The following is a 12,682-nucleotide window of genomic DNA, read 5'->3' on the forward strand; positions in this document are numbered from 1 at the left end:
TTAGGGCAAGCAGTTGTGGTGCATGAGTTTTTAATCGTGGTGGCTTCTCTTGTTGCAGAGCACAGGTTCTAGGCGCATGGGCTCAGTAGTTGTGGTGTATAGGCTTAGCTGCCCCATGGCATGCAGAATCTTCCCGGACCAGGGATCAAACCCATGTTCCCCACATTGGCAGACAAATTCTTAACCACTGGACCACCAGGGAAGTCCTAGTCTCTGTCTTTTAAGGGGCAAGTCTAGAATTTAAAGGGAGTTGCATAAAAAGAAGCAACAACTGGGTATAGTGACTTCCAACATCCAGCAGCATAGTGGAAGACAGAAAATAACTTGTGAAATGTAGTGACATTAATGTAATATATAATTTACAATTATGGTCATTTTAGCAAATGTCTTCTGAACCATAACCCTAATTAATGTATATCTTTAAGTGAGTCACACACACTTACCTTCCTCTGAATTTCCTTGATAGCAATACTAAAGTACTAACTTCTATGGACATAAGCTAATAAACATTGTCGTCTGTGTGGCAAGGGTGCCTATAACTTAAGAGAGAAAAGGAATAGTAAACTAAGAATATTTTAAGCTTTTAATTTACATGTGGATTTTGTTAAAGACCTGGAGTGCATCCAGATGGTTTTCATTTCCCTTTGATGTATATTTGATAAACAGGATTCTTTAGAGAAGATTTATAAATGGAAAGGCTTCTTAATGTGGAGAGAAGTATTGCAGTTCGTCAGTGCCACCTGCTGGCAATCTGGGGGTACTGCAGACCAGCTATATTTCAGAGGGGTGAAATTTTTTTAATTTTTAAATTTTGTTATTTTTCTGTCAAACCTCAACATGAATCAGCCATGGGTATACATATATCCCCCCTCGTTTGAAACTCCCCCCATCTCCCGCCCCATCCCACCCCTCTAAGGTTGACACAGAGCCCCTGTTTGAGTTTCCTGAGCCATACAGCAAATTCCCGTTGCTATCTATTTTACATATGGTAATGTAAGCTTCCATGGTACTCTTTCCATACATCTCACCCTCTCCTGTTTATCCCAACCCAGGGATTGAACTAGTGTCTCCTGCATTGCAGGTGGATTCTCTACCACTGAGGCACCTGAGAAGCCCAGAGGGGTGAATAGTTATCAGGAAAAACCCAGGCAGAGGAGAAATTCTTAAGGTTGGGGGAAAGATATAAAGGTAGTATAGAACAGACAGTAAACAAGCAATGCCACAGTCAAGGTTTCACAAGGATTCTAAGCTCTCATAACTAAAAGAAAATTTTGTTTTTTGGGGAGGAGTACATTTTCCAGAAGGAAAATATCAATTATGTATCAAAATAACCAATATGCCTTATTTTTACCCCTTAGCACCCTAATTTTCAATGTATTCCTTCGGGAGATCATCCTCACCCCAATCATAGTACGTATCCACTTTATAAGAAAATGGAAAAGGTTCATTTTTCAGAAACGCTTTAGCTGGCTGCTGAGCACGTCTCTTCCTAAAAGCAGGACATCCTTGAACTGGACCAACTTCATCATCCCACTCCTTTTATTCTCAACTATATGAGACTATACCATCTTAGCCATTGGTTTTTCTTTTCTCTTTTTTTTCCCACATTCAAATGAAGACCTTCGGGGGTTAAAACAAACAAAACAACCAGCCTAAGGAGGGCACACCAGGACTTCCCCGGTGGTCCAGTGGTTAAGACGCCACACTTGCAATGCCGGGAGTGTGGGTTGGATCCCTAGTCAGTGAACTAAAAGGGGCTTCCCTGGTGGCTCAGCGGTAAAGAACCCGCCTGCCAGTGCAGGAGATGTGGGTTTGATCCCTGGGTCAGGAAGATCCCCAGGAGAAGGGAATGGTTAGTCACTCCAATATTCTTGCCTGGAGAATTCCACGGACAGAGGAGCCTGGTGGGCTACAGTACATAGGTCGTAATAGGGATCAATAGAGACTGAGCAACTAATCAACAACAACAGTGTCGATCCCACATGCCTCAGGGCGCAGCCAAAAAAATTAAAAAAAAAAAAAAAAGAGGACACAGCAAAGCATTCAGATTACAAGGCAGTTTATTGAGTTAGTGGCATGTGAGCAAGCTCCTCTGGTGATCAGCAAACGCAGGCATCAGTGCGTTTCAGAGTTCAGAGGAAAGAGAGGCTGGTGGGGTCAGGAGGGCCTCGAGCCCAGGCCTGGTCACCTGGTGATGTGCAGAACTCTCTAGAGGGGCCTGAAGCTCATCTCAGGGGCAAGTGGGTGCAGATGCCCCCATACTTAGAAAAGCAACTTTCACGCCTCACTCCTCCCTGAAAAGGAAACAGGGGAGGGGAAGGTGAGGGCTGATAATCACTGAGAAGCAGCAACCAACACTGATTCTCATCAACCCAGAAAGAACATCCTCCAAAGAAAGAAAAAAATTCCGAGTAGCTTCCCAACTTCCCGCGTGGGCTCTGGCTGTAGCTCCAGTGATGCTTCTGCCCTGTGTTTTGGATCCCCAGGGAGCTGTTCGCCCCAGAGGGCCCAAGGTGGGGCTGGGGGGCGCACACTCACGGGCTCTTCTGGCGGTATTGCTGCAGTGCTTTCTCCACCGCATTCTCCATAAAGTTAGGACTGGAGACTTCCTGCGGGACCATCACGGTGATGGGGAAGGAGTTGAAGAGCTTCACAGCCACCTTGGTGAGGCCATATGGAATGCTGGGGTTGGAGCATTCACTTGGAAGGAGAAAAGGTAACAAGGGGGTGGGGAAGACGGTCAACCCAGACTCAGCTGGCAACTAAAGTAAGGCTTCATTCGGATCTGTGGACCCCTTTGCTTTTCCCTAACCTCCACAACTCTACAACTTGGTGAACGGAAATGCCCTCAGAGACACTACTTTTGGGAGGTAAATGCCTTCCACGAAGGACCAGCCCAGGGGGAGCCCCACCAAGTAAAACATGGTTTCCGAGCTGCCATGCTTCCTTTGGGCAGCAGCCAGCCAGACAGTGGTAGAAGGGGAATCAGGGAGAGAAAAAGAAATGTTTCCCGGTACTAGAGAGATGCTGCTCATCACTGGAGGAGAACAATAAGCCAGTTCATGAGGCATCCTACGTGGGACAGGGCAGCTCTCCAGAAAGAGCTCTGCAGCCAGGCAAACAGGTTCAAACACCTGGGTGATCACCCCTCAGGTAGGAGATGCTGGGTAAGGTGTTGAACCTCGCCAGTAAAATAGGATCGTGACACTCCGCCTCATCAGGCAATGAGGTCTCCTTGCACCGCTGTGCCTGAGTGTTTGCTTCCTGCAGTAGGACAAGTGCTCCATCAAAGCAGACATGCCCCCGTGAACATGTTGATCCCGTTTCACCCCCGGGGGAGGACCATGCGACCTCCAGACCGCACCATGAGTGCAGCTGCCACGTGTGGCCAGCACGGGCTAACCATGGAGACTTGCAGATGGTACTGGTCATCGTTCTGCGTGAGGTTGGCCAGTTGGGACACCCAGGTGAACTGCTCATTCAGCTGCTTGAGCAGGGCCAACGTGTTGAGCAGCTTCTGCTGGTAGGACTGGAGCAGCTGGTCGTACAGCCTGCTGAACTTCGCCAGCTGCAGGGACTCATTCAGCTGCTGACGCAGCAGCGTCTGAGTCGGGTTGCTGGCAGAACAGTCTGCCCAGAGATGGAAAGAACACAAATAAATGACAGGAATGTGAAGGGAGAGCTCAACAGGGATGAAGACAAATGGCAATTGGGTCACACAGCCAGTACCTAAGGCAGAGCTACTCTGAGCACCGTCTTTCCACCATGTGTTCGCTGTCAGTCCAAGACAAAGCAGAGAGCTCGCCCTGAGTGTGAATCAGCACATACTATCTTCATCAAAAAAGTCTTGCTCTGGGAGACAGTGTCAGCTGAACTAAATTGTTTCAGTAACATCACTGATTTCTCTTTGGGTGCAAGATCCTGCCTCCCTGGAGATTGGCAAGGAGGGGCATTGTCCACACCTCAAGAAGCATGGATTTCAGGGCTCCGTGTGCAAAGACCAGGAGCTCCTCTTGCTGCCCCTGTCCCCCCAGGAGTCATTTCCGGAAATGGTGGATATTACCTGTAGCTGCCATTTGTGTGGTACTGCTATGCCCCAGGCATCACCAAACACTCTGGGTAGTGGTGATCTCTAATAGTCTGATGTATTCTGACGTCCATCCATGAAACTGAGGAGCACAGAGCTAAATCATTTGCCTAAAGTCATAGGATGAATTATTTGGGAGGTCAGGATGGTGAACTTAAGACTTTAACTCCTAAACTTGGGCTCTTCCTATTGAGTCTGTGGCTCTGCAAAGTTCTCCAAGTTTGCCTGTATATACAGAGTTGGAAATTCTGGCCCCAAGAACCTGGCTAGCAGAAGAGCCAGCCAGGATCCTCGGATCACAAGCACACAGGAAGTGAGGGGGTCCAGATTTGCCCATCTGCCCAGTGTGGCTGGCTGCCAAGCTCACCAGAGAGTAGGGAAGTTCATTGCTTTTGGTCCCCCCACTCCCCCCCACCCCACCCACTGCAGGTGGTCAGGTAGACAGGGGTTGAAAACAATGAGCTCTCTCTTTAAAAACTACTGTTTTTCTCTCCCTTAATTGTTGAAAAATATCCCCAAAAGAGCACATGAAACTCAAGCAAGTCAGGGAAAAGGAGGAGTTCTTTGCATGCTTCATCATGCTGGTTGTAATCATTTCTATTGGTTTAGGTTTAGTCACTAAGTCATGTGAAACTCTTTTCAACCTTATGGACTGTATGTAGCCCACCAGGTTCCTCTGTCCATGGGATTCTCCAGGCAAGAATAGTGGAGTGAATTGCCATGCCCTTCTGCAGGGGATCTTCCTGACCGAGGAATAGAACCGGGGTCTCCTGAGTTGCAGGCAGATTCTTTACCGACTGAGCTATGAGGGAAGCCCTTTAATCATTTCTATTAAATTAAAATAAAACATCAGGTGGAGCAAGACATAGGATTATGAACAATAACCTGGGTTGAGAAATATGTAAAATGACTAACCTTAACTCTTTGTGCCAGAGAGTCATTGAAAATAAGGACAGTCATTGAGAACCGGGATGAAGTCTAAAGCTGTGGCTCTCACCTGGGACAGTGCTGTCCCCATGGATATTTGACAAGGTCTGAAAACACTTCTGGTTGTCACAACTGGCAGGGTAGGGGATGGGAGGTTACTGGAGGCCAGAGATGCTGTGAAACACCTTAGAGTGCACAGGGCAGCCGCCATCACAGAGAATGATCTGGTCTAGGGACTTCCCTGGGGTCCAGTGGTTGAGAATCTGCCTTGCAATGCAGGGTCATGGGTTTGATCTCTGGTTGGGGAACTAGGATCCCACATTGCATGCGGCAACAACTGAACCCACCCACTGCAATACATGACACAGTGAGGGTCACGCAGGCCACAGCTAAGACCCTAAGCAGCCAAATACATAAATAAATATTTTTTTAAATAAATATTAAAAACTGATGAAACCTACCATAAAAAAAAAAAAAAAGAATGATCTGGTCCAAAATGCAAGGAGAATGGAAATTGCAAAAGTTCAGTCTGGAGGTCCCAGGCAGCACACACTCCAAAGGTTGCAAGCACTTTAGATAAGAAGTCATAAATCTTCCTCAGTGTAGAAAAGAAAACCAGCATTTCAGGAATTGTGATCAGTGACCTAAAGATCAGTACCAGGGGCACCAATCTGAGCTTGGGCATCGGTAGGTCTCTTCTTCTGGCCCTAAGATGACTTTCTCACTGCGAGGTACTGTGTGATTTACGGTTTCCTAGCTATGATATTTTATGGGCTAAACTCAAGAGGCGTGCTTGTGGACTCACCTCACTTCTTCATAGATCAGCCTCATATAGCACTTGTACTTTTGCAGTGGCTTCTAAAATCACAGCACTGAGATTAGGAATATTTAACCAGACTCTGAAGGCCTGCCCAGGCACGCAAAAGAATTAAGTAAGATCAAAGTCACAGGATCGATCCACTTGGGGTGGGGGGTGGGGATAATTAACTCTTTCCTTCCAAGCATAAACTTCTGTGAGTCAGGACGTGTGTCTCTGCTTTTATAGCTGTTACCTCCAAGTAGGAAGAATTCAGTTCCCCAGATAAAACAGAGAGCAACAGCAGAAGAGAGCTATTTCCTTTGCCTCAGGGACCAACCAACCATAGGGAAGGTGGCCAGGAAGTGCAGGTACCACAAGGAGAGTCCTGTATGTTCAGGGCAGAGAACACAGCAGCACCGGTGGGGAACACACTCCAAACACCCCACAGGAGGGTGTGCTGTAATCCTGAGCAGGTCACTGAACCTTCTCTAACTCAGTCTCCTCCTCTGTAAGATAAGTAGCCACCCCAGTTATCCAAGGGAGCAGAGCAAATATTAAGTGTGTAGAAGAAGAGTGTTCAGTAACAAACACTTGGCAAGAGTTTAACGGAGTTCACACTGTCAAAGGGTTTCCTCGATGGCTCAGTGGTAAAGAATCCGCCTGCCAATGCAGGAGACTCGAATTCGATCCCTGGGTCGGGAAGATCCCTTGGAGTAGGACACGGCAATCCACTGCAGTATTCTCGTCTTGGAAATCCCACGGACAGAGGAGCCTGGCGGGCTATATAGTCTGCAGGGTTGCAAAGAGTTGGACACGACTTAGTGACAAAACAACAGTTAACAACAATATATAGTCTAAATTTTCATCGTCTGCAGTCCAAAATGAGGATGTCTACTGGGTTTGGCCCTTGGGGACAGACTAACTGGAGGAAGTCACAGGATGACAGCTTTTTAGAAAGCACGGCTGCCCCTCCTACAGTCAGCCTGTTAACCATGAACTGATGCGGTAAGTATTGGGTTGGCCATAAAGTTCTTCAGGTTTTTCCACAAGATGTTATGGAAAAACCTGAATAAACTTTTTGGCCAACCCAATACTTTGTATTCTGTCTCCCAACACTGGGGACGACTCTGCATCCTAACCCTCGACCCCAGATGGGGATCCAGGCAGAACCAAGCAAAGGACCCCTCTCCCACCAAGAGCCACAACTGGAAGGTAGCAGAGTTGCCATTTGAACTCCCATCCGCTTGACGCCCTGAAGGCAGCCCCAGTGAGGTGCTGGGAACCTGAGGACACAGGAGACCAGGGGGTCTCTGACTCACCCACTTCCAAGATCTCCTGGCACTTCTCGCACTGCTCCTTCATCCACAGGCATCCCGTGGAGTTGTGGCGGATCTCCTTGCACAGGGTGCGGTCATTGTTTTCTGGGGACACACAAGGGAAGTCACACGGAGCAACATGGGCCACCCCATCTCTCTGAGCCCTTCCATACCACTGTCTGGCCCTTTGAGATGGTTCTGCAGGCAGAGCAGATTGGCATCTGGCTGTCTGCCTGCAGAAAGACACAGGCTTGGGTCAGCAGTGGGACTCCCTGCAGCAGGACCAGGAGGTGGTTCACAGGGCCCCCTGAGCTGGGTATGGCCTCCCTCTCACCATTTCCACCTGTTGACACCTCTCCCACCTCCACATTTTCTGATCTGTCCATACTTCTCTTTGGCATTATAACCTGTTTTGCTCTGCATTCTGTCTGGCTCATTTCTCTCCCCCTCGCCAGGCAGCAAGCCCCTTGAAAGCAGGAGTAAGATTCACCTTGGAACCTCCTTATAACACAGGGCGCCCCACCCCCGACCTTACGATATGCAGTAAATGCTTATTCAAGTCAATTTGTCATTTAGCCGCTAAGTCATGTCTGACTCTTTTGTGACCCCATGGACTGTAGCCCACCAGGTTCCTGCTGTCCATAGGATTCTCCAGGCAAGAATACTGGAGTAGGTTGCCATTTCCTTATCCAGGGGATCTTCCTGACCCAGGGATTGAACCCATGTCTCCTGCACTGGAAGGCGGGTTCTTCACCACTGAGCCACCAGGGAGGCCCATTCAAGCCAATACCCTCCTGTATTTCCAATCCATTACAAGCCAAGCCCCAGTGCCAGTCAAACTGTAGCATTTAGGAGATGGGGTTGGCCAACCAGTGTCTACTGATTCACTGAAAGAAGACACTTCTAAAAGTTTTGGCTTTTCATGTCCATGTTAGAGTTCATTCATTCAAAAGATACTCACTGTGTGCCCAGTCTCTACCAGACCCTAAGGTTATAGCCACAAACAGCTGAGCTATTCTCACTCATAGCAGACATTACCAATAGATCACGACACCCTGGGCTCCAATGCAGCCAGAACTAATCAGTTGCAAATGGCATGTGAAATGAAGCTGTGATACTGTGATTTATCACAAGAAACATATATATGGTCTGGTTCCTGACAAGGAGGTCCTAAATCTCTTGGAATTTCCCGTGATAAGAGCAATCAAGCTGTCTTTGTTATGTTAGGGAAGTAACTTTTTGAAAGTTTCTGAACTTCCTGATGTTCAAGTTGGTTTTAGAAAAGGCAGAGGAACCAGAGATCAAATTGCCAACATCCGCTGGATCATGGAAAAAGCAAGAGAGTTCCAGAAAAACATCTATTTCTGCTTTATTGACTATGCCAAAGCCTTTGACTGTGTGGATCACAATAAACTGTGGAAAATTCTGAAAGAGATGGGAATACCAGACCACCTGATCTGCCTCTTGAGAAATTTGTACACAGGTCAGGAAGCAACAGTTAGAACTGGACATGGAACAACAGATTGGTTCCAAATAGGAAAAGGAGTAGGTCAAGGCTGTATATTGTCACCCTGTTTATTTAACTTATATGCAGAGTACATCATGAGAAACGCTGGACTGGAAGAAGATTGGAATCAAGCTGGAATCAAGATTGCCGGGAGAAATACCAATAACCTCAGATATGCAGATGACACCACCCTTATGGCAGAAAGTGAAGAGGAACTAAAAAGCCTCTTGATGAGGGTGAAAGTGGAGAGTGAAAAAGTTGGCTTAAAGCTCAACATTCAGAAAACGAAGATCATGGCATCCAGTCCCATCACTTCATGGGAAATAGATGGGGAAACAGTGGAAACAGTGTCAGACTTTATTTTTCTGGGCTCCAAAATCACTGCAGATGGTGACTGCAGCCATGAAATTAAAAGATGCTTACTCCTTGGAAGGAAAGTTATGACCAACCTAGATAGCATATTCAAAAGCAGAGACATTACTTTGCCAACAAAGGTCTGGCTAGTCAAGGCTATGGTTTTTCCTGTGGTCATGTATGGATGTGAGAGTTGGACTGTGAAGAAGGCTGAGCGCCGAAGAATTGATGCTTTTGAACTGTGGTGTTGGAGAAGACTCTTGAGAGTCCCTTGGACTGCAAGGAGATCCAACCAGTCCATTCTGAAGGAGATCAGCCCTGGGATTTCTTTGGAAGGAATGATGCTAAAGCTGAAACTCCAGTACTTTGGCCACCTCATGAGAAGAGCTGACTCATTGGAAAAGACTCTGATGCTGGGAGGGATTGGGGGCAAGAGGAGAAGGGGATGACAGAGGATGAGATGGCTGGATGGCATCACTGACTCGATGGACATGAGTCTGAGTGAACTCCGGGAGTTGGTGATGGACAGGGAGGCCTGGCGTGCTGCGATTCATGGGGCCGCAAAGAGTCGGACACGACTGAGCGACTGATCTGATCTGATCTGAAGGATGGGGGCTGATTGATAGGAGAGCCAACTGCATGATTAAAGGGTTAGAACTTTTAGCCCCAGCCCCTGATTTCTAGGGAGGGGAAAGAGGCTGGAGATTAAATCAATGACCAATGGCCAATGATTTAATCAACCGTGCCTCTGTAACAAAGCCTCTATGAAATCCAAAAGGATGGGCTTGGGAAGCTTCTGGGTTGATGAACACATGCACCAATGAGACACAAGAGCCTGCTGACTCAGAGAGGACATGAAGGCTCCCCACCCCTCCCCATCCCTTTCTCTGGGCGTCTCTTCTATCTGGCTGTTCTTGACTTATACCCTTTTATTTTTATTACTTTTTTTAATGGATGACCAATGGGCTAGTCACCTATTGGTGGCTTTTTAAAAAATGATTTTACTTATTTTTGATTTTTAAAATTTATCTCTGGTTGTGTCAGGCCTTAGTTGTGTCACACGGGATCTTTCATTGTGGTACACAGGCTTAACTGCCCTGTGGCATTTGGGATCCTAGTTCCCCAACCAGGGTTCGAACTCATGTTCCCTGCACTGCAAGGTAGATACTTAACCTCTGGACCACTGGGGAAGTTATATATATAACTTCCCCAGTGGTCCAGATATAACCCAAGTTATATCCTTTAATAATAAATTGATTATCTAGTATGTAAAATGTTTTTCCAGGTTCTGTGGCCTTCTTATACAAATTAATGGAACCCAAGGGGGCAATTCACTTGCAGTGTAAGAGATATGGGTTTGATGCCTGGGTCAGGAAGATCCCTGGGAGAAAGAAATGGCAACTCACTCCAGTATTCTTGCCTGGGAAATCCCATGGACAGAGGAGCCTGTCAGGCTACAGTCCATGGGGTTGGAAAGAGTTGGACACGACTTAATGACTCAACAACAATAAAAGGAAGCAGTCATGGAACACTCTAATCTACAGCCAGCCAGTCAGAAGCACAGGTGACCACCTGGACTCATGATTGGCAGTTGAAATCGGGGGTGGGCGTGGTGGGGCAGACTTGTGGGACTGAGCCCTGAAGCTGTGGGGTCTGATGCTGTCTCTAGGTAGATGGGGTCCGACTTGAGTTGAACTGCAGGGCACCCGGCTGGTGTGGGAGAACCCCTTGGTAGGGAAATCCCCACACCTGGAACTCGGTGCAGAATCAAAGAAGCATATTCAGTTCTCATTCCCCTGCCGGAGACATGCTGTGCTGAAGGGGCAGGGTGCCTTGTCACCTGGCGGCCAACCAGTCCTGAGCCACTTCTGCACACACGAACATAGAACTTCATGCAGATCTGCTTCAGGCAGGGCTTACACTCGTCCCAGAGGGCCGTCATGGTCTTATTGCACACCCCCTGGGATGCCTTCAGCTTGGTTTCAGAATCCCTGGTGTCATTCAGGGGGTTCTGGCGGATGACACAGGATAGCTTAGCCACAGAAACCATGGGCTTCCCCTTCCTGAAGCAGGCATGGGTGCCCACCCCCAACTCTGCCCAACCTGGCACATGGGGTGCTTATTTCCATCCTGCTCTGGCTCACAAGTTCCCACATTTGCCACCAGGATGTCCCTTCTCATCTGGTTTTAAACATCCTCCCATCTTCATCCTGCTCGTTAGTCCTTTCTGGCCACTAGAGACCATCTAGACATCTTTCTCTGATGCTGCACCTAATGTCTTTACCCCAAGACTTCCCCCTTCTCACTAAATACACCACTTTCTACTCTCAACTTCAGGAATTTAAATATCATCTCCCAAAGCTTCCTTGAATCTTATTTTTCTATGGCAACCACAGTCTGCAGCATGCCATGGGAATAGGTAAGTTTCTGAAATCAAAATCACACCTGCTACCAAAAGTCTCTAACATGACCATGACATTTGATCCAGTAATTCTGCAAGAATCTATCCCAAGGAATTCCTGCAATCAAGGAAAAATCTGTATGCCTGAAGATATTTTTTACAATATTCATAAATGGCAAAAAAAAAAACAAAACTGGAGTTAACTCAGATGTTCAAAACTAGGGTGCAAGTTAAGGAAATAGTACTACCTACAAATGGTAGCTAGGACAGCATTACCAAGGATGTTTGTAATAAGTGTTAAATATTATAATAAGCATTTCTCATGTTAAAAAATTAATGAGTTTGAGTACAGCCACTGTCCAAAAAGTACAGAAGAGAAAAAATAGTAAGAAATAGATCAAACGTAGGTATCCTTAGATACCTAAGGAATTGTCCTAAAGTAAAAGGATTATGGAAAAACTTTTCTTCTGCTTTTCTATATTAAAATCTTGAAAAATAAGTGTTTTACTCTTCAAAGAATTAAGTAGACCATCTATACCCCCAGATGAAGCTGCACTAGGAATGTCTGACCAGGAGGAGCCATGTGAAATCTTCTCCTGCTCCATGTCCCCTGTCCCCTGGTCTGTGTCCACTGCCTCTTGCTCCCAAATGGGGAAGGCCACCACACCTTTTATGAGGCCAAGTCACAGGCAATTCCTTTCTTTCCGGTTCCCATATTTCTCAACTGAGAAGTCATGAAGTCTTTTTCCAAACATGATGTGCTTTATAGAACCTGGATTGTCAAATATCAAATTCCAGTGAGAAATGATATTCCAGTGAGAAACAAACATTCAAGAACAAGACTTGCCACTTCTCCGTGGAGTCTAGGAGGTTTCTCATAGCATGGTGGGAATTTCTACTCATACCAAGAAAGGGCATTAAGTTTCAGAGAAAGTTAGAGCTGCACCCAGGCCAACATTTCTGCAAGTGGCTATCATGAAATTGTGCTCCAAGCTATCAGGAAAAAAATAAGTGGATTCCCTGGTCAATTGGATTTGGAAAGCACTTGGGTTAAATGAAGTTACATGTGTTTCTTTACCACAGAACTTCTCTGAGTCTTTATAATGATTTCACCCCACACATTAGGGACCATAGGCTGCATCTCAGCATCTCTGTCATTAGGGGTAGGGTAGCAATCAGAGTAGAATTTGAGGATACCCTGACAAAGACTATTGATTTTTTAAATAAGCTGGGCTTCCCAGGTGGCGGTAATGGTAAGAACACGCCTGCCAGTGCAAGAGACATTTAAGAG

At 46.7% G+C, this 12,682-nt stretch overlaps 1 protein-coding gene across 1 annotated transcript; it reads right to left on the minus strand.

Moving 5' to 3' along the window:
• Positions 1-1,796: 1,796 nt before the first annotated feature.
• On the minus strand, positions 1,797-10,932 carry LOC129650995 (uncharacterized). Its single transcript, XM_055579742.1, has 6 exons — positions 10,740-10,932; positions 7,303-7,362; positions 7,133-7,234; positions 6,155-6,198; positions 5,820-5,872; positions 1,797-3,806 (listed from the first exon to the last, which is right to left on the minus strand). The coding sequence occupies exons 1-6, from the start codon at positions 10,930-10,932 to the stop codon at positions 3,326-3,328; spliced, it is 933 nt and encodes a 310-aa protein (XP_055435717.1). The 3' UTR covers positions 1,797-3,325.
• Positions 10,933-12,682: the final 1,750 nt, after the last annotated feature.

The sequence above is a fragment of the Bubalus kerabau genome, chromosome 4 (genome assembly GCF_029407905.1).
Source record: "Bubalus kerabau isolate K-KA32 ecotype Philippines breed swamp buffalo chromosome 4, PCC_UOA_SB_1v2, whole genome shotgun sequence".
Lineage (NCBI taxonomy): Eukaryota > Metazoa > Chordata > Mammalia > Artiodactyla > Bovidae > Bubalus > Bubalus kerabau.